Source organism: Bolinopsis microptera, chromosome 7 (assembly GCF_026151205.1).
Source record: "Bolinopsis microptera isolate Bmic1 chromosome 7, MBARI_Bmic_1.0, whole genome shotgun sequence".
NCBI classification, from domain to species: Eukaryota; Metazoa; Ctenophora; class Tentaculata; order Lobata; family Bolinopsidae; genus Bolinopsis; species Bolinopsis microptera.
The window spans coordinates 9,895,183-9,917,933 of record NC_087078.1 but is presented as its reverse complement, the minus strand read 5'-3'; the positions used below and the strand labels follow the sequence as shown (position 1 = coordinate 9,917,933).

The window sequence follows — 22,751 nt, the reverse complement described above, 5'->3', positions numbered from 1 at the left end:
AAAAACGGCAGCAAGGGGTCCATATTTACTCCGTCACATGTTTATAGTGTGACAATGTAACCATTTCCGTGCCGGCCGTATTTAAGCGATATCTTATCACCTGATTAAGATATCGTTATGTGACAAAGTTAGCCTGGAGGATGAGACGATTATCCTAACCATCAAGGGTTTAAGTAATTTCATAGTGTGACAAAGTCAACTACACTGTGCCTTTTAATAGGGTCACTTATATTTACCAATTTCCTCAAACTCAAATGAACGTGTCCATATATATACTACTCGAAAATTCGTCTTAAGAGAAAAATGTAAACAATATACACATAATATAGCATTGACCCTATATAAAAATTCAATATGAAATGAAAAATCTTAGTAAATTTTATAAAAACCCTTTAAGTAGTAGAAGTAGCCAGTTCAATTTGTTGGCTCTAAATTTATATCTAGTTCTGATATTTTAACAGCGCTACCACTTTTTATCCCTCTTTCTCCTCTAAGAGCTATTATTGTTGTTCTCAATAAGTCAAATCTTATTCTTTTCCTGATAAATGTCATTGCCTCACTGTATCTTTGTCCTGATTTTCTAAACATTCTATCAGCTAACTTTTTTTTTAAAGTATTTGCTCCTTTTCCCATTCCACCTGTTGTTGATAGGACTATTGGTGTACATGTTCCATGTTCTACTTCGACAATCCTTTTGTTGTACATGTTTTTCTTCTGTCTCTCATGGCTAGTGTACATACTCATTGGAGATCCAAGAGCCTTATTGGAAGGAGCTTGAGCATGAAATACTCTTACACTAAAAATGCCCTTTCCAATGGGATCCATAAAAGTGAAAACTGGCCACGGCCCAAATATTACATATCAATCAATTACAATTCATTAACATTACCAATATTAAAAACTGTCCAAAATATCTAAGAAAGTAGCCAAAGGGCTCAATATTTCAATCTAAATCTTCAATATTATCTGGTTTAAGTCGCAACTTGGGCCCTCTGTCCCCCCTTATCGAAATAACTGTTGTCTTTAATACCTCAAAGCGCAAGCGCTTTCCAAGATATGTAACTGAGTCTGAATATCGCTGACCCGTTGGAGATTCCATCTTTTGTGCAAGCTTTTTAATCAAGCTCTCATGCCTCCTGTTGTGGAGAAAACTAAAGGTGCTCTTTTCTTCTCAGTCTCGTGAGCCAATTACATCATAGGAATTGGTTTAGCTGCGTTGGTTGGAGCAGGAGCGTGAAACACTCTTACATCAAAAAATGCTCTTTCCAGCGCATTCCAAACTGATCTCCTTCTCCTAGCACTAACATCTAACCTAGCTCCATCTGCTTTGTTGGCCCCTGCAGGAAGTTCTCTCCCATTGACACTTTGACAGGGTTAAGGAGAAGTTCAGTGGTAAATTTGGCGCTCACAGGTCCTCATGATCATGTGATCACTGATCGCCGCATGAGGTTCTGTAAATGCGCAGGGCACCTTCGAGCTTATAATATTCACATTACTGAGGCAGTCAACCAACGCGCGGCTTTATTTTTATGATGTGATATGTTTTGATTGTTATTAATAAATACCAAAATTTAAATTTGTTTTCCTAAAATTTGTTTTCCTAACGTCTTTACAGCCAGCAGTTTCTAAAAGCTCTGCTAACATATCCCTCAATGAATTGTGGCGAAAAGATACATACCCACCCCTAAAATTCCCTATCTCAAAATTTTCTTTTCTGTAAAAAAATTTCAAACACTATACACGTAATAATATAATTTCAATAATATAATTTCACAATGACCCTAAATAAAAATAACCCTTCAAAAACTCAATATTTTGAAAATCATCCTTGGCCTTGTGGCTCCAAGTTTAAATCTAAACTGTCTATATTGAAAAAGTTCTTTCTCGCCCCTCTGTCTCCCCGAAAAGAAATCACCGTTTTTCTCAAGATTTCGAAACGAAGGCGCTTCCTAATATTATATCCCACAGCATCCGAATATCAATAGCGAAAAAATCCTAGACAGCATTAATGTAAAAAATTAATAAGACATGTCAGCTAATGTCTGCAAATGTTTTGTCCTTTTAGACTCATTTACTGAAAACTAGTCCGTTGCGAAGGTGTCCATTAAATTTCCGGATTAAACAAAGCATCTGGGGGACTTTACGGTTATCCGTGATTGGTAAAATTCCTGCCCCTCTTTTCTTGTCAAACCGTTGTTTTTTAGTGTTTTCAAGGCAACTATAAAAATGTATTGTAAGCTTTAAAGAAAAGAGGGTGGCGCCAATTTCGCCCCAGCACCCGTTATTAAATGATTTTGAATAAACAGCTCAACATGCTCCCAACAACTTAACAGCGTATCTTGTATTTTGGAAAACGTTGTCAATTTGACGCGCCGCGCATTTTTATTTTGCTACGTTTTCAGTGCAGCTTTCTCGAAATTGCGTAACAAAATTGCAGCAAGTAAAAAAAATTATGCTAATAATGGACAGCATGTGTACAGTTTAGCTCCTAGAGCGCGGCTAATATTAAATACTAGTGGACTCTATGCAGCTCTCCCAGCACCCCTAATTTTACTGATCTGGAGGTCACATTTTATTGAGCCAGTACAGGCTAATATTAAATACTAGTGGACTCTATGCAGCTCTCCCAGCACCCCTAATTTTACTGATCTGGAGGTCACATTTTATTGAGCCAGTACAGGCTAATATTAAATACTAGTGGACTCTATGCAGCTCTCCCAGCGCCCCTAATTTTACTGATCTGGAGGTCACATTTTATTGAGCCAGTACAGGCTAATATTAAATACTAGTGGACTCTATGCAGCTCTCCCAGCACCCCTAATTTTACTGATCTGGAGGTCACATTTTATTGAGCCAGTACAGGCTAATATTAAATACTAGTGGACTCTATGCAGCTCTCCCAGCGCCCCTAATTTTACTGATCTGGAGGTCACATTTTATTGAGCCAGTACAGGCTAATATTAAATACTAGTGGACTCTATGCAGCTCTCCCAGCACCCCTAATTTTACTGATCTGGAGGTCACATTTTATTGAACCAGTACAGGCTAATATTAAATACTAGTGGACTCTATGCAGCTCTCCCAGCACCCCTAATTTTACTGATCTGGAGGTCACATTTTATTGAGCCAGTACAGGCTAATATTAAATACTAGTGGACTCTATGCAGCTCTCCCAGCACCCCTAATTTTACTGATCTGGAGGTCACATTTTATTGAGCCAGTACAGGCTAATATTAAATACTAGTGGACTCTATGCAGCTCTCCCAGCGCCCCTAATTTTACTGATCTGGAGGTCACATTTTATTGAGCCAGTACAGGCTAATATTAAATACTAGTGGACTCTATGCAGCTCTCCCAGCACCCCTAATTTTACTGATCTGGAGGTCACATTTTATTGAGCCAGTACAGGCTAATATTAAATACTAGTGGACTCTATGCAGCTCTCCCAGCACCCCTAATTTTACTGATCTGGAGGTCACATTTTATTGAGCCAGTACAGGCTAATATTAAATACTAGTGGACTCTATGCAGCTCTCCCAGCACCCCTAATTTTACTGATCTGGAGGTCACATTTTATTGAGCCAGTACAGGCTAATATTAAATACTAGTGGACTCTATGCAGCTCTCCCAGCACCCCTAATTTTACTGATCTGGAGGTCACATTTTATTGAGCCAGTACAGGCTAATATTAAATACTAGTGGACTCTATGCAGCTCTCCCAGCACCCCTAATTTTACTGATCTGGAGGTCACATTTTATTGAGCCAGTACAGGCTAATATTAAATACTAGTGGACTCTATGCAGCTCTCCCAGCACCCCTAATTTTACTGATCTGGAGGTCACATTTTATTGAGCCAGTACAGGCTAATATTAAATACTAGTGGACTCTATGCAGCTCTCCCAGCGCCCCTAATTTTACTGATCTGGAGGTCACATTTTATTGAGCCAGTACAGGCTAATATTAAATACTAGTGGACTCTATGCAGCTCTCCCAGCACCCTACCTCTATTAATTTCACATTGGAAAACTTTTCATTGTGTTTGACCTCAACTTAGATGTATTTGTTTTTTTTGCTATTTTTTAGCAACTCCAATTCTCTTTTGTAGAGCTGATTCTTGTTATATAGAAGTACACTCGATACAGTTATCTTATATAATATGAAAATATATTGAACAGCCAAACTACTGGTATATCTTTATATTGGGAAGAAAAATAATACAAGTTCTAGTATTCTTTTAAAAATAGCCGTTCATAACATTTACTTCATTTTAGGTATGTGTGTGTGAAACATCAGAACTGAATAATGGACCAGAGAATTCAGAGATCTTTGGTTACCTGTTTCCGGTTTCGTCGGTTCACACTTCACATTGCTGCGTTCCTGACCTAGCTTCGCCTGCATCAGTAGATCATATTATAATATGCATTATAGACTATAGTTATACAGCTTGAATTTGAAAGAGCTACATGGTTGTTGTTTCGAGTGCTTTTTCATCTGCTGTGATGAATTGGCAGACAGCATCAACGGTTACCAACATAATAGGTGCATTGCAAGTTGTGCAATGCTGAATGCATACGTTTCGTCAGTGACTTCCTTCTGCCTCATTGATGCGAATACAGCTATAGTTACTCTGGACTGCCATGATAGAAACATTGAAACAGATATTGACTGGCTTTAGGTATGTGAGACGTAAGTATTGAAACCTCAAATTGTTATGATCAGGTTCAACATACTTGCTATGATCCTTTATATAATATCAATATATTATATAAAATATAATATATTACATTGTATATTAATCTTGATATAAAATCTTCGCTTTTTGATGATTGTAAGATGTTCTGTTTCGTTGTAACCTTGTCCCCTACATAATTATACTAGAAAACCCGTGGTCACAGGGAGGAAGCTAATACTATTCTTTGGTAGTCAGTTTCTATCGCATCAAAAAAATATTCATCACAACCGAAGATACAGCCAATTAAAATATAGCTCCACTTAACACCACGTAATAACAAAAACCGATCAAAATGCCTCTCTCAAATCCTTGCACGTGCACGTGGGAACAACAATCTTCGTTACCATGGTTACTATGCAACTTCCTATTTCTCATCTAATTTGCACGTGGGCGGTCGTACAGACAGAAACAATTCTCTGAACTATAGTAGAGATAATAGTACATCATTACTTCCATTTTTCAGGTTTTTATTGGTGTTGCAAACGATGTAACGATCACTAAATTCTGTGCCTATGTGAGATTTGTTGGTTCATCGAATAACATCAAAGTTACAGTGTGAGTAATTCAACTATCATGCACTTCATATTTTATGTCCCCCTACTCATTGTTCACTCTCTGTCTTCATCAGTGTTACTCTACATTTCTCTCAGTAGTTACTCTTCCACTCAGTATTAACTCTCTGTCTTCATCAGTGTTACTCTACATTTCTCTCTGCAGTTATTCTTCCACTCAGTATTAACTCTCTGTCTTCATCAGTGTTACTCTATATTTCCCTCAGTAGTTATTCTCCCAATCAGTGTTAACTCTCTATCTTCATCAGTGTTACTCTAGACATTTCGTTCAGAAGTTATTCTCCCACTCAGTATTAACTCTTTGTCTTCGTCAGTGTTACTCTATATTTCCCTCAGTAGCTACTCTCCCACTCAGTATTAACTCTCTGTCTTCATCAGTGTTATTCTACATTTCCCTCAGTAGTTACTCTCACACTGAGAGTTAACTCTCTGTCTTCGTCAGTGTTACTCTATATTTCGCTCAGTAGTTATTCTCCCACTCAGTATTAACTCTCTGTCTTCGTCAGTATTACTCTACATTTCTCTCAGTAATTATTCTCCCACTCAGTATCAACTCTCTGTCTTCATCAGTGTTACTCTACATTTCTCTCAGTAGTTATTCTCCCACTCAGTATTAACTCTAGCTCTCTGTCTTCATCAGTGTTACTCTACATTTCTCTCAGCAGTTATTCTTCCACTCAGTATTAACTCTAGCTCTCTGTCTTCGTCAGTGTTACTCTATATTTCCCTCAGTAGTTATTCTCCCAATCAGTGTTAACTCTCTATCTTCATCAGTGTTACTCTAGACATTTCCTTCAGAAGTTAATCTCCCACTCGACTCAGTATTAACTCTCTGTCTTCGTGAGTGTTACTCTATTATATTTCCCTCAGTAGCTACTCTCCCACTCAGTATTAACTCTCTGTCTTCATCAGTGTTATTCTACATTTCCCTCAGTAGTTACTCTCACACTGAGAGTTAACTCTCTGTCTTCGTCAGTGTTACTCTATATTTCCCTCAGTAGTTATTCTCCCACTCAGTATTAACTCTCTGTCTTCGTCAGTATTACTCTACATTTCTCTCAGTAATTATTCTCCCACTCAGTATCAACTCTCTGTCTTCATCAGTGTTACTCTACATTTCTCTCAGCAGTTATTCTTCCACTCAGTATTAACTCTCTGTCTTCGTCAGTGTTACTCTATATTTCCCTCAGTAGTTATTCTCCCAATCAGTGTTAACTCTCTATCTTCATCAGTGTTACTCTAGACATTTCGTTCAGAAGTTATTCTCCCACTCAGTATTAACTCTCTGTCTTCGTCAGTGTTACTCTATATTTCCCTCAGTAGCTACTCTCCCACTCAGTATTAACTCTCTGTCTTCATCAGTGTTATTCTACATTTCCCTCAGTAGTTACTCTCACACTGAGAGTTAACTCTCTGTCTTCGTCAGTGTTACTCTATATTTCGCTCAGTAGTTATTCTCCCACTCAGTATTAACTCTCTGTCTTCGTCAGTATTACTCTACATTTCTCTCAGTAATTATTCTCCCTCTCAGTATCAACTCTCTGTCTTCATTAGTGTTACTCTACATTTCTCTCAGTAGTTATTCTCCCACTCAGTATTAACTCTAGCTCTCTGTCTTCATCAGTGTTACTCTACATTTCTCTCAGCAGTTATTCTTCCACTCAGTATTAACTCTAGCTCTCTGTCTTCGTCAGTGTTACTCTATATTTCCCTCAGTAGTTATTCTCCCAATCAGTGTTAACTCTCTATCTTCATCAGTGTTACTCTAGACATTTCCTTCAGAAGTTAATCTCCCACTCGACTCAGTATTAACTCTCTGTCTTCGTGAGTGTTACTCTATTATATTTCCCTCAGTAGCTACTCTCCCACTCAGTATTAACTCTCTGTCTTCATCAGTGTTATTCTACATTTCCCTCAGTAGTTATTCTCCCACTCAGTATTAACTCTCTGTCTTCGTCAGTATTACTCTACATTTCTCTCAGTAATTATTCTCCCACTCAGTATCAACTCTCTGTCTTCATCAGTGTTACTCTACATTTCTCTCAGTAGTTATTCTCCCACGCAGTATTAATTCTAGCTCTCTGTCTTCATCAGTGTTACTCTACATTTCTCTCAGCAGTTATTCTTCCACTCAGTATTAACTCTCTGTCTTCGTCAGTGTTACTCTATATTTCCCTCAGTAGTTATTCTCCCAATCAGTGTTAACTCTCTATCTTCATCAGTGTTACTCTAGACATTTCCTTCAGAAGTTAATCTCCCACTCGACTCAGTATTAACTCTCTGTCTTCGTGAGTGTTACTCTATTATATTTCCCTCAGTAGCTACTCTCCCACTCAGTATTAACTCTCTGTCTTCATCAGTGTTATTCTACATTTCCCTCAGTATAGTTACTCTCACACTGAGAGTTAACTCTCTGTCTCTATCAGTGTAACTCTACATTTCTCTCAGTAGTTACTCTTTCACTCAGTTTTAACTCTCTGTCGTCATCAGTGTTACTCTACATTTCTCTCATCTTAGTTATTCTCCCACTCAGTATTAACTCTCTGTCTTCGTCAGTGTTACTCTATATTTCCCTCAGTAGCTACTCTCCCACTCAGTATTAACTCTCTGTCTTCATCAGTGTTATTCTACATTTCCCTCAGTAGTTACTCTCACACTGAGAGTTAACTCTCTGTCTTCGTCAGTGTTACTCTATATTTCGCTCAGTAGTTATTCTCCCACTCAGTATTAACTCTCTGTCTTCGTCAGTATTACTCTACATTTCTCTCAGTAATTATTCTCCCTCTCAGTATCAACTCTCTGTCTTCATCAGTGTTACTCTACATTTCTCTCAGTAGTTATTCTCCCACTCAGTATTAACTCTAGCTCTCTGTCTTCATCAGTGTTACTCTACATTTCTCTCAGCAGTTATTCTTCCACTCAGTATTAACTCTAGCTCTCTGTCTTCGTCAGTGTTACTCTATATTTCCCTCAGTAGTTATTCTCCCAATCAGTGTTAACTCTCTATCTTCATCAGTGTTACTCTAGACATTTCCTTCAGAAGTTAATCTCCCACTCGACTCAGTATTAACTCTCTGTCTTCGTGAGTGTTACTCTATTATATTTCCCTCAGTAGCTACTCTCCCACTCAGTATTAACTCTCTGTCTTCATCAGTGTTATTCTACATTTCCCTCAGTAGTTACTCTCACACTGAGAGTTAACTCTCTGTCTTCGTCAGTGTTACTCTATATTTCGCTCAGTAGTTATTCTCCCACTCAGTATTAACTCTCTGTCTTCGTCAGTATTACTCTACATTTCTCTCAGTAATTATTCTCCCACTCAGTATCAACTCTCTGTCTTCATCAGTGTTACTCTACATTTCTCTCAGTAGTTATTCTCCCACGCAGTATTAATTCTAGCTCTCTGTCTTCATCAGTGTTACTCTACATTTCTCTCAGCAGTTATTCTTCCACTCAGTATTAACTCTCTGTCTTCGTCAGTGTTACTCTATATTTCCCTCAGTAGTTATTCTCCCAATCAGTGTTAACTCTCTATCTTCATCAGTGTTACTCTAGACATTTCCTTCAGAAGTTAATCTCCCACTCGACTCAGTATTAACTCTCTGTCTTCGTGAGTGTTACTCTATTATATTTCCCTCAGTAGCTACTCTCCCACTCAGTATTAACTCTCTGTCTTCATCAGTGTTATTCTACATTTCCCTCAGTATAGTTACTCTCACACTGAGAGTTAACTCTCTGTCTCTATCAGTGTAACTCTACATTTCTCTCAGTAGTTACTCTTTCACTCAGTTTTAACTCTCTGTCGTCATCAGTGTTACTCTACATTTCTCTCATCTTAGTTATTCTCCCACTCAGTATTAACTCTCTGTCTTCGTCAGTGTTACTCTATATTTCCCTCAGTAGTTACTATCACACTGAGAGTTAACTCTCTGTCTTTGTCAGTGTTACTCTATATTTTGCTCAGTAGTTATTCTCCCACTCAGTATTAACTCTCTGTCTTCGTCAGTATTACTCTACATTTCCCTCAGTAGTTATTCTCCCACTCAGTATTAACTCTCTGTCTTCGTCAGTGTTACTATATATTTCCCTCAGTAGCTACTCTTCCACTCAGTATTAACTCTCTGTCTTCATCAGTGTTATTCTACATTTCCCTCAGTACTCAGTAGTTACTCTCACACTGAGAGTTAACTCTCTGTTAACTTCTCTGTCTTTCCCTCAGTAGTTATTCTCCCAATCAGTGTTAACTCTCTATCTTCATCAGTGTTACTCTAGACATTTCCTTCAGAAGTTATTCCCTCACTCAGTATTAACTCTCTGTCTTTGTCAGTGATACTCTACATTTCCCTCATGCTTAGTAGTTATTCTCCCACTAAGTATTAACTCTCTGTCTTCGTCAGTGTTATTCTATATTTCCCTCAGTAGCTACTCTCCCACTCAGTATTAACTCTCTGTCTTCATCAGTGTTATTCTACATTTCCCTCAGTACTCAGTAGTTACTCTCACACTGAGAGTTAACTCTCTGTTAACTTCTCTGTCTTTCCCTCAGTAGTTATTCTCCCAATCAGTGTTAACTCTCTATCTTCATCAGTGTTACTCTAGACATTTCCTTCAGAAGTTATTCTCCCACTCAGTATTAACTCTCTGTCTTCGTCAGTGATACTCTACATTTCCCTCATGCTCAGTAGTTACTCTCCCATTTAGTGGTAACTCTCTGTCTTCATCAGTGTTACTCTACGTTTCCCTCATTAATTACTCTTCCACTCAAACTTCTCTGGGATTGGTGGAAAAAGAAGAGAAAACTTCGACTGAAATACGATAAGGGTGAGTTAAAAGTTTCAAACCCGCTTAAAACGACGACACTAACTTGGTGCTATATCACTACATAATATGTGCAAGGCAAATTTCTGGAGAATCGAGTATTTTTTTGTAATAATTTGAATTATAAAGCGACAAAATATTATGTGTTCTCTCTTGGTTTGATTTTTTGAACAACAGCCAGTAATTTTAGAAGGTAAACGGTCAAGCAAAGTGTGCAAGGTCGTTGATGGAGTATTCTATGTGAAATCCTCTCACCGGTCTGAGCCCCACCAACTGAACATCAGAGAACCAACTTGCACCTGCAGACATATTTTTCAAGCTATTGATGATGGTTTAATGAAATGCAATGGGAGGACCTACCTGAAGATTACAGAAACATACTGTTCTTCGTAAAAGATAAAGGTCTGTTAAATTGATCTGTATGCATGTTTACATTCCAATTTGAATAGACAAGACAAAATTGAGGTTCATAACTCGTTCATGTGCTATGGCAGTGCGTCCGCGTCGATGTAGGAGGTGTGGAGCCTGCTAGTAGAGAAAATATGAAGTTTCCAACAGTAAATATTATTATCAATATCAAAGGCAGGGCATTACTTCGACCTCCGAGGCGAGGTATCCGTGTGGACCCTGGTTGTTATCAGGGTTGGAAAGACAAAGATAATTTTGTCTGTTAAAGTGGGTTATCACTCTCTGCCATCAGGCTCATAAATCACATCTCCGCAGGGTTTGCCAGGTTTTCCCTATTGCTTTGCTTCCAATTCTTATAATAGTCAAAATATAAAATCCGATATTATTTTTGCAGGAAGTGATATTGGGATATGGCCAGCTGATGCAGATGTAAATAAATGCTGCGATTATCCAGCATCAGAAGACGAGGATGAAGAAGTAGAAGATGATGAGGTTGGAGGAAATGGGGATAAAAGAAAGAAGAAACGGGACATAGACTATAAAGGAGATTGGCGGGAGCTTTCAAACAGAATAACTTCCTTCGTTAATGATCCTGAGTTTGACGTGATGGACGATGATGTCCGTGCATTATTATATAAGAAACTGTCAGATACCGTCAATGATGTGGCATCCTATATTTACAAAAGAAACTAAATTAGATAACATAGATAAGATAATGTTTGATAATATATTACTTTAAAAGCCGTGCAATCATTTTAGATATTAGATATTAAACTAACCATATTATGATATTCTCCGTCTAACTATTCGATCTGTCTCCATCTCACTATTCAATCGGTCTCAACGTTCATTCTCTGTTTAACTATTCAATCTCTGTCTCAGTGTTCATTTTCTTGTTTAACTATTCAATCTTTGTCTCAGCGTTCATTCTCTGTCTCGACTTCTCGACATTTATTCTCCGTCTGACTATTTAATCTGTCTCAATGTTCATTCTCTGTCTCGACGTTCATTCTCCGTCTCACTATTCAATCTGTCTCAATGTTCATTCTCTGTCTCGACGTTCATTCTCCGTCTCACTATTCAATCTGTCTCAATGTTCATTCTCTGTCTCGATGTTCATTCTCCGTCTCACTATTCAATCTGTCTCGACGTTCATTATTTGTTTAACTATTCAATCTCTTTCTCAGTGATCATTCTTTGTTTAACTATTAAATCACTGTTCATTCCTGTCTCGACGTTAATTCTCCGTCTCATTATTCAATCTCTGCATCAGTGTTCATTCTCTATTTTAGAGTCAATTCCCTGTCTTACCTATCAATCTTTCTCGGTGTTCATTCCCTGTCTGACTGTTCAATTTCTGTCTCACTGTCCATTCTCTGTCTCGCTGTTCAATCTTCGTGTTTCTTTCAAAGTGTTACAGTGACAAGGAGACCGAGTGATATTGTTGTAAAATAAAAAGCTTGTTCGCTTTAGTTATAGTGATATTAAAACATATACAACACCATGTATTATGAAATTTTAGATTTTGTTACAAAATATGGACAGTGAATTTGATGTTGTTGTCTAATAATACAAGACGTGAGGCGCGGCAACATTATAAATTTTAGAATTGCCCGCGCATTTTAGTACTTTGCCGCGGCTCCACTAGTATTTAACGTTTACCCTAGAGCGCGCACAAGGTCACGCCAATTAAATTATTAAAAAACGCGTCAAATCATCAAAATAAAATAAAATGTTTTTAATTATATCATTATGATGTCAATATTTGATATTTTAATTTTTAAACTTTGATATGAATTTATCAATCATATTGAGGACAAAAATCATATATTAATTAATTTATTGCTTTTTTTTGTTGTGCAGTAGTGTTGCAAGAAAATAAAACCAACTTATTATGTACTAAATGGAATCAAGAATATTATTGACTATATTTGATAACGATGAATTGTAAATTTCGAATAAAACCAACTTATTATGTACTAAATGGAATCAAGAATATTATTGACTATATTTGATAACGATGAATTGTAAATTTCGGTCTCCAATTATTGAACTGCGGAAGCTGGTTGCCTCAACAATGTTGACTATGCATGGTATGACTGAATTGTAAACACGTGATAATTAACGAAAAATAAATGATGAACATGATTCAAAAACTGTAAACCACCAAATGAATTATCGCTTAAATTTAAATAAGTATTTAAACAAAAACCATTATGTGCCGTTAAGCAGCAGGGCGCGGCTCATCTGGGCCACAGCAAATCGGCGAAAATGGGTTCGAAAAAGCCACTATTGGCACTCGAGTCCTTGATCTTTCCGATGATTCACTGGGGCTTTTGAGCTGCCGTCCTTCAGCTTCTGTAAACTGAAATTACTACCAATCCAAGTTGAGGCAATCAGCCGACGCGCGGCTTTTACATTTTATGGTTATATATGATATGTTTAATCTGTAATAAAGATCAAAATTCAAATTTGTTTCTCTAAAAATTTGTTTCTCTTTTACTTTGCTTTACTAAATTTACTGTTTAGTTACATTTAATACATAATAGAAATCATAATGGAATTAAAAAGGCCTGCATATTTATTTGACGAAGTCCATTTTGAAGTTTAAGCTCCTTGACAAATAATTATAATGAAAAAAAAGTTAACTTTGGATGGAGTTGTTTCTTCGACTTGTTTCATAACATTTATCAGAAAAAAAAGTGACTTATTGAGAACAGCAATTATTGCTCTTAGAGGGGAAAGAGGGACGAATAGTGGTAGTGCAGTTAATATAGCAGATTTAGATATAAATTTTGAAATCCTAAGAACAACAGTGATTTCTCTCCGTGGAGACAGAGGTGCGAGAAAAAACATTGTTAATATAAACAGTCTAGATCTTAACTTGGAGCCACAAGGCCAAGGGTAATTTTTGAGTGTTTAGGGAGTTTTTTATATTCTTAAAGGTTTGTTTTTATATTGGGTCATTGCTATATTATGTGTATATTGTTTGAATAATTTTATATTTAAAAAAAAAAGAAAAAAAAAAAAAAAAAAAAGATTTAGATATAAATTTAGAGCCAGTGCATTGATTGTCATTTGGCTACTTTTACTGGTTTTTTATAAATGTTCCTTAGTTTTTTAAGGGCCTTTTAAAACCCAAATTTTTACTCTTATGTAGGGTCATTGTGATATTATCTCTATATTGTCTTATTTAGTATACTATCGTCTTGACTATCGTTTATGAACATTTTATTTATATCAATAATTTTCACACTTTCCTGACACTGCAATTGTCTATTTGTTGCCAAAACACTTTCTTCTTGCAAAAACTAAGGTTTGATTGGCCTGAAGCAAAACCACTGGCATCTCTGGTGTGAGATTCAGTAGGTAGCTGTAGTAGGCAGTTTAATAAAATTTACTTTTAATATGTTGAATGTCTAGTTACATAGCAAAAAAGATGACATCTCTTGAATCTTTGGGCCATATTCTGTCCCTAAATTGCCTCTTCTGAATTAAGAAGCTGTTTTAGAGGATAATTTTGAAGCCCGTACTGACGTCCTATAACTCATGGAGGCAGTCCATTTTCTTTTTACAGTTCTCATGGGTGTCCATCACCGGACCATGGGAATTGTGCAGACCGAGACTGCGGCCTCTCCGATGCAAATTAGGGGTCGTTAGGACAATTTTTAATCAAATTAATAAGCCCATATACTGTGTGACCCAAAATTATGTCCAAATTACACTGCATCCTTCACAGTGAAACCAAGAGAGCTAGACCAACAAACATTTTCAGATGAAGTAGAAAGGGGTTAGATTTGACCTTTTGAACATTTGAAGTAAAGGTCACACCAAAACGTGTTCACCTACTTAACAATATCAGCGCCGGGTACCCTGCTAATATTTTTGATTTTTTGGCAAGGCCCCCTCCTCATTAAATCGTCAATCACGGTTTTGCGATCATTCGGCTGAGTTGAAGAGAGACTGAGAGAGACACTACACAGTGCAGATGTGTTACTTCACACAGAGGTATTTCATTAGAGTAAGTGACACTGGGATTCAAACCCTTGACTTTTCTGTCAACTTGGTTAATAGCCTGCTATAATTTTTTAATATTTTGATATTCCCAGTTTGTTTGGGAATACTCTCGTTACCATTTATAGTGGATAGGGCATGAATCAATATAAAAAGGTTAATCATCATTATTACTATACATCAATATTTGTCAGCGTTCTCTTCACTCTAATTTTAAGCTGAATGTTTAAATATAAGTTCAGCTTCCAAGTATTTCCGGACGTTATTTAATACACTACACATACATCATTAATTACAAGCATGTCTGTTTCTCCTTTCAGCAAAGTGCTCAACTAATAGATAAATAGGAGCTTTCTATAAGCGTAACAAAGTAAACGATGTTATTGTCCAACTAAAAGTTTCATGTGGATGTATATCATCAGGGATTGTCGTTTATACATCCACATGAAACTTTTAGTTGGACAATAACACCGTTTACTTTGCTATGCTTGTACATTATATTATTAATTATAATACATTATTTTATTAACAATTGGGGTTATTCATTTTCCTAGATCACATCCCACAACTTTGCATTAAAATACTTACTGCACTGTAGCCAGTTACATTTAATAAATTTCAGTTATTCATATTGTGTAGAACCTACAAATTATTGCTTGATTCCTCAATTGTAACCCTATTCAGACGCCATGAAGAAAGTCACAGTATAAAGAAGGGTAGCATTGATGTCATGCGTAAAGCTGGAGTATCCTCAGGAGTATTTGAAATAACAGATTATACTAACTCTACAGAGTTTGAAGAATTCATTTATTCTGTTGAGCAGGTTATAGAAAAGTGGGGCTTGAGCAAAGGTGGATTCTGGAACAATGATTCTCTGCCAGAATTCAGTAGAACTGAGAGCTTGACCTATGGTAGGCAATCATTTCGCTTGACTCACTCAACTTTAAATGTTGGAAAGGACTTCAAGTCTCTACAGCAGGTAAGCTATTATTTATGCTTAATTTTCTTTTACCGGATTTTTCACATTTTTATACTAGAATTTAGCCATGTTAGAACTTGTAAGTCACTTCACACAGCTATTGTGTAGAAATTACCCCCCTCCATTCCCCCAATGCAATGGCTGGCTTATGTAATAATTTGGTCGACCGCAGTCGGGGAGCCGATTTCCCTGTCTAATTGCATTTCGGCCACGGTCCTTTCGGTACAGATTTTCCTGCAGTATAGTCGGGACGCAACCCCAGGCATATACACTCTTGTTATTTTCGCAGCTCTAATGAAAGCCACTACCATTTACACCATGGTTTGGTGAGTGACGGCTGCCCTTCAGTTTTTGAGATTTTGGCCCAACTAGGTTTCGAACTCACAACCTCCAGGCCAGTAGACAGGCGGATTAACCGAGTGAGCCACTTATGTAATAAGTGAACCATAATAATAATATGGTGATGTAAATTTACAAAACTGACCTATGCTACACTCCATTCATTTGATATGTCCATAATATAAATAGTACTTAGTAGTTTACTACACTTTACTTACTCTTATCTTAAAAATATCGATAGGAGCATATTGTAATACAATCAAATTTTCAGGCAGATTTTCCTCCAAAGACACATTGTTTAAATCGATGGTATGGGTTGTCAGAATTCATCATACTCTCCCCTGAAACAGCAGATGATGCTATATATTTCCTTGACTCCTCCAAGTTACTAATGAGTTCCTTAGCATCTGCTCTAACCAGAACTCAGTGCAACCTTCCTATGTTCATACAGCTTGGATCACTTTCAAAGCGGTTCTACTCAGGAATATGGCTAAGCAACAGTCTTCAGACAACTCTTGATATGGTTCTCTTAAAATCTCCTCCTCCTCAGTGTTCATCTTTGAAAGAGATCCTCTGCTTTTATAAACGTAGTATTCCGTGTTCCATCTCTCCATTTCCTCAAACTTTCATATCAGTCAGATACACATTTTGTTTACACAATTTCATCGGATGTTTGAGTGACGACCATGTGTATTCTCAAAATAAGGCTGCTTCAAAATCAAAACTCCCCTTTGGTTCAGTGAGAGATCCAGTACAAGATTTCTTATTGGCAACCTCATGGATGGGACTATCAGAACATCTCATCTCCGATTCAGAATCTGGGGAACTTGACCCATTGCGAGCAACTCAATGGTCGATTAGATACACCAATACTAGTAACTCCTTCTGTATTCTGTATAATTTCGTGGACTACCTCGCCTCATTACTAACCAATGATGCTACAATAATAAGTTTGCTTGGAACCTCAGTTGATGATAACATAGAAGTAGATGTCTCAGCCGCTTTCAGAACTTTAACAGCACCAAAACCCATTGTGCAAGTTCCATCGTTTGATATTACGATGTTGCCTGGCAAGTTACTCGGAACGTATGGGGCATTTGTTGATAAAGAAATCTTGGCATCCTATATGCATTACATCTTTGAAGAACCGTACGATGATGAAGTTGTTGCAGAAACTCGGTCAAGTCATATTAAGTCATGTCCCAGGGACTCAATAACTCACCGGATTACAGTGTCATTGTGTTTGGTGCTCTGTACCCAGGGCGGAGTTAAAGGCTTCGCTCAGCTTTGGAGGTTTGTATTTTATTAATTTACTTAAAATTGTTTTAATTTTCCACTTGGCCAAGAATATTTATTTCTTTAGGGGTCATTCATAATAACTAAGTATTTCTTAAGTAAATACTCGCTAGTAATTACTTAGATTTTTCTGAGTCTCAAAATCGGTATTCACAAAGTTTGAGCATTTACTGCCCAGTAAAAACTAATACTCAAGCTGAATTCATCGTGAGTATGACTTACATTCAAGTAAATACTCACTAAAATGCTCTCAAACTAGCACTCAAATACTCAAATCAGTATTTTAAGAAGCACGACAGGTTAATTCAGATCTTTTGTTTGCCATCTTATGTTAATGGGAAAACACCCAAATTCGGATGTACATCGATGTATCGAAGGAATGTGAAATAAACATTTTCGAGGGAAATTTGTGTCGAGTACATTCGACATTCGCACATCACGTACCGCATATGTCTGTGATGGAATTTGTGATATCGCAATCTTGAAATGGCGGCAAAATGACAACACCCTTGACTCCGAAGATAATTCAGAATCATTCTTGATATCTATAATGAATGTTTCGTGTGCGATATTGTGTCCCCTACAGGTAATTTCACGTCCCTTTTACAGTGGTTTACCGTGATTTACTGTAGTTTTCTTTTATCCACGGTAGTTTCCCGAAACCCACCGTAGTTTTACTGTGGTTTGCCGTCAATTTCTCAAACTTTATTAAATACATATCGATGTCCAATAATTACCTAGCAGATTATTCTAACCCAATACCGACAGTGATAGAAAGGTAAGCTGAACTTTTGTATGATCATGTTCGTGGCATGTTTTCGACATGATTGTGTCTTTTGTTATTGATTAATTTTGTTATTGATTAATTGACGAAGTTTGAACTCAGCTTGTGTTAAGTCTGAGCTCTAGGGCACTTCCTCTTTTACCACCGGCCCCACATTCGACTAGAACATTCAAGACCCGACGTCAGCCCCAAACGGACTTTTACTACAAAACCCAGTTCCGCTTTGAAGAACCGTCCGTTGACTGGATGGCCAGGCATTTTTTGGGACCTGATTCCGGTGAAACGCGAGGAGGCGCCTTGACAAATAAACAGAAAATGGAGATTTGTCTCCGATATTTTTCAGACCCGGGTTTCCAAAATGGGGTTTCCGAAATAGTCGGCGTCTCCCAACCTACTGTTTCACGGACTGTGAAGTATGTAATAGAAAGAATTGTGGCAAAACGTGATGTTTGGATTATTTTCCCGACAACAACTCAGGACTTCAATCAAGCGGCTCAATTCTGGGCGATGAAAAAACGTTTCCCATACTGCTTTGGGGCCGTAGACGGCTGCTTGATTAAGGTTCAAGTCCCACCTCGACGACACAACCCTCAACAGTACTACTCTGGTAGGAAAAAGTTTCACTGCTTTAACGTTCAGGCGATTTGCGATGCTGACTACAAATTCTTGGATGTTGATGCTTCTTGGCCTGGTAAAGTTCATGACGCTCGAATATGGAGAAACTCAGCAGCCTATCGGACTTTATCAACAGGTGTTAGTGGGAGGTGTTTGCTTATCGGTGACAGTGCGTATACACTAAGTCCTTTTCTCATGAAACCATTTCCCGCAGCACAAACTGCTACTGATCCCGCAAAAAAAGCATTCAACGATGTTCTAACTTCGGATAGATCGACAGTAGAACACAGTTTTGGGCAAGTAAAGTCTCGTTTTCAAATGTTGCGTGTCCCTAACCGTGTGAGTATTGAAATGGTTCCGAAGTTTATTATAGCATGCTGTGTGCTGCACAATGTAGGGAAATACCTGGGGGATGACTGGGAGGATGATGAAACTGATGAACGGGATAATAATGATAATGACCCCGATTCATGTGATCCACATCCTGATAGTTCTGCGGATGGGGGAGGATTTATACCAAGCTTATACTCTAACGTGTTTATTTTTCTGGGAAAATTTGCAAAAACGTCATCCAATCGGGACAAAATATATTAGAGCTTTTGTACTGGCAGTGAGGAGTCGTCCCTGAAAATTTGAAGTGAAAATATCAATTAGAAGGGAAGTTATTGACGTTAAAAGTCGTTGAGAAATAGGTGAGAAAATGATTTGAGAATGTGAATTCGGTTCTCACATTTTGAGCATGAGTTTTGATCATTTGCTTACTTTATGAATACTAATCTTGAGTTAGTTTTGGGTGACGAGTAAATACTAACTTTATGAATACCGATTTGAGTGCTAGTTCCAACTCTGAGCATTTACTAGCGACAAAATACTCAGCCAGCAAATACTTAACTTTACGAATACCAAAAGCGAATTTGATCTCAAAATCTAAGATTATCTCACAATTTGAGTCTGAGTTTTCGTTTATGAATGACCCCTTTTACACATGATGTCATTTTAGACCCTGCTTATACATGGCTGTATAGTGTATAATGTATACTGTATATTGTATAGTGTATAATGTATAGTGTATAACTCTGCAACTGGCAAGCAGCCACATTCCACCGCCCTGCAATTCAATCACCCAGCTCCTGACACCCAATCTCATTAACCCCTGATGAATAATGCTAGTATAACGTTAAACGGTTTTGTTATTAAAGAAGATCCAAACATTAAAGTTATTCACTGCCCTTTTCAGGTGTATAATAGAACAGCTACGATTTCATTACGAAAAGGGTAAGATTATCCCCGGGGCTAGCACCCAACCCGACCCAGCTTTATCTCTCTTACACCAGAAGATTCAGATGCTCAATGCTTGCATCAAGCAGAAAATAGAGCGAGGTATTCCATAATCTATTTCTTTAGTTTTACATGTCAGTGAAACTATTAGTATTTCTCTAAAAAGGGTTTTAATTACCAGTTTGGAAGCGTTATTGAATATTGAAATCCGATCATTAAAGCCTCTGTATTATATAGTGTATAATGTATATTGTATATTGTATAGTGTATCATTAAAGCCTCTGAACTAAATAAAAAGCACACTAAAACCAGCTCATTATTGCAGGAAGTGTGCTGTTTGCATCAGGGGAGGCAGCACACCAACACGAGTCAGATCACCAGACTCTAACCTTGCTACTGACTGGACAACAGCTCAGAATACCTCTTACACAGCGCCACTCCCCCATGACAGAAGACATGCAGGAGGAACACATGGATGCGCTGGCTAAGTTAGGTTCCAGTGCTGAAGGGTCCCGTCTCCGAACTGAGCTACATTCCTTGTCTCTATTATCTGACATGCAGGTTAGTTGGACTGATGGATTATCGTTTTAATTCCTTACTGGGAAATTTAAACGTGTGAAATTCCATATCATTTTTAGGACTGTTGATTGACCACCATTCAAAATATATGATTGATATAATAAGTAGTTCTAGGTCAATATTTTTGATAACGAACTCAAATTTATTTTCAGGCCTTCAAAGCTGCTAATCCAAACTGCCGACTAGAAGACTTTATTCGTTGGTACTCACCCAGAGACTGGATCACAGTTCCCATCACTCGACCTCTTATACCAGAAGACACAGTACCTGACTTAGCTGAAGCAGCTGACAGAAGTGGGGATGAAGAGCAGCAGCAAGAGGACGAGTTAGATGCTGATGAAAGTTTCGCTAATTTAGATGTTGCAGGAAATACTGAAAAGGAGTCCGAAAGTGTTGAGTGTGAGAGTTCGGGTAGTGCTGATGACCCGACTGAGGCAGAAGATACTGAAAAGAAGGAGATTGTTCGAGATGAAAGTTCTGATGAACCAGCTGATTTAGATGCTGCAGGAAATGCTGATCATGAGGAAAGTGTTGAAGATAAGAATTCTGAGAAGGTTGATGAACCAATGGATGATTTCTCTGAACAGATCGGTGAACTTGCTGAACCAACCGAAGATATGGAATCATGTGATAAAGCTTCTGATGAAATGGTGTCACCGACGGATGTTGATGTTGCCATTCCTTCTGATGAAATTGACGAAAAAATGGATGATCAAGACATTCCAAAACCAACTGAGTCTTTCTTAGATGGGGACGAGTCTATGACTTCAGAGGAAGGCAAAGAGGAAGAAGGAGGAGGAGTTGTGAACCAGGTAAGATCTTCTGTGTGTGACGACTCTGATGATGAGTTCGTAGATGCTGAAGAACACACTTTCCAGAGTGTAAGTGAAGCATCAGACAGAATGATGTCACCTGACAATACTGAGAATTTGGAAAAAGACGCTCCAATCAAACCCTCTGAAGTTGCAGAAAAGAGTGAGGAAATGGATTCTCATTCGGAAACAAAGGATGAAGAAACATTGGAAACAGAAAACCCTCCGGAACCACCACCAAGTGCCATAAAACATGAACAACCTCTTGATCCAGACGTTTATGGGGGACACCTAAGCGCCCGTATGTCAAAAGAAAGTGCGTGGAAAGAAGTTTGGTATGTTGCAAAGCCTATCCCAATATGGCAACAGAAACGACTGTTTGATGACACCAAAGAAGCTGAGAGGATCCTGCACTTTTTCATCCAATCTGAGATGAGAACAGTTGCAACACTCCTCATGCCATCTTTGCTTCACGCAGCATATGATAGAATCGTAGAATGCCCTGACAGTAATGTATACTTTATCAAGGAAGGCACTGATAAACTACTCCAAAAACTGAAGGACCTTCGTCGTTACACGAGTGGAGATACCGATATTTACCAGGAAATGGTCTCAGATATCTACGACTGTGAGCTCCTCGCCTCAAAATATCATTCAATCAAGAACAAACTGTCTCATCAATCTCAAACCACCCAATCAGAAGAACCCCCTAGGAAGATGTCAGAACTAGAGCGCAGGACTAGAAGAAATATAAAAGGGCCCAAACTGTCCTCCCAACAAGTTGCTGCTGCTCCGGAGCCTGTTATCAACGAAGAAGCTCTGTTTGAACAGCTGATATCATCAGAAGCAGAGGTAGTGGGAGCTTCTCGCAGTGCCTGGGGCAGTGTTTTACAGCGGTTGTTCCACGCCCAGCAAGCAGCAGCTTCTAGAACATCGCCCACTCCGGCTCATCCTAGACAGATACCAATATTCCCTTTACCCATTGGTAGAGAGTACATCTTACAGACGGTCACCAAACATCCGTCTCCTGCCTCACGAGATTGCTTGCAGAGGATGTTCGTCACAGTCTCTGGGAGCGAGTTTAGGATGGCATATGCGAACTCTTCGGATAAAACATTTTTGTGAGGGGGCTGTTGATTTGGCATGATCTTGAAAGTTAATTAATCATTAAATCTGGTTTTTAGTTTTCACTTTTCACGTTAAACTAGTTGCATTTTCAGTTTAAGTATTCTTCAGTGTTTCTAAAGTTTATTAATTTAATAAGAAGCTCTGTAACTCAAGTTTTCGGGTGTTTGATAATTTCGATGTAATTGTTTATGACTTTTTGTGTAAATTTGTTGGTAATAATCTTTATTAAATAGTTAAATAATCATCCTTTTAGAAAGAGTCCTTTTCAATGACTTGACAAAAATCGTTCAAATTCCCCAAAAAAACTTCTCATTTAAAATATTCACTCTGGTTACTATGTGTGGTTACCATGGTTACTATCTAGCTGCTTGTTGAAGATACAGTTCCACCATTACC

The 22,751-nt window shown here is 37.9% G+C and overlaps 1 protein-coding gene and 1 long non-coding RNA gene across 3 annotated transcripts; both read left to right on the top strand.

Moving 5' to 3' along the window:
- Positions 1-4,614: 4,614 nt before the first annotated feature.
- LOC134818572 (uncharacterized) lies at positions 4,615-10,403 on the top strand. Of its 2 annotated transcripts, none has more exons than XR_010160674.1 (4): positions 4,615-4,676; positions 5,197-5,288; positions 10,030-10,126; positions 10,314-10,403. It is a non-coding gene; the product is annotated as an uncharacterized LOC134818572 (long non-coding RNA). The 2 variants fall into 2 exon arrangements; XR_010160673.1 differs by having other exon boundaries at positions 4,621-4,687.
- A 4,792-nt stretch (positions 10,404-15,195) lies between these two features.
- Positions 15,196-22,611, top strand: LOC134818619 (rab3 GTPase-activating protein catalytic subunit-like). Its single transcript, XM_063828257.1, has 5 exons — positions 15,196-15,524; positions 16,135-17,156; positions 19,796-19,938; positions 20,162-20,397; positions 20,568-22,611. The coding sequence occupies exons 1-5, from the start codon at positions 15,276-15,278 to the stop codon at positions 22,350-22,352; spliced, it is 3,435 nt and encodes a 1,144-aa protein (XP_063684327.1). The 5' UTR covers positions 15,196-15,275; the 3' UTR covers positions 22,353-22,611.
- Positions 22,612-22,751: the final 140 nt, after the last annotated feature.

Coding starts and splice junctions, on each gene's coding strand:
- LOC134818619 (XM_063828257.1), top strand. CDS start 15,276: ATGCGTAAAGCTGGAGTATCCTCAGGAGTATTTGAAATAACAGATTAT. Junction 15,525..16,134: donor ACTTCAAGTCTCTACAGCAG/GTAAGCTATTAT, acceptor TCAAATTTTCAG/GCAGATTTTCCTCCAAAGAC. Junction 17,157..19,795: donor GGCTTCGCTCAGCTTTGGAG/GTTTGTATTTTA, acceptor TGCCCTTTTCAG/GTGTATAATAGAACAGCTAC.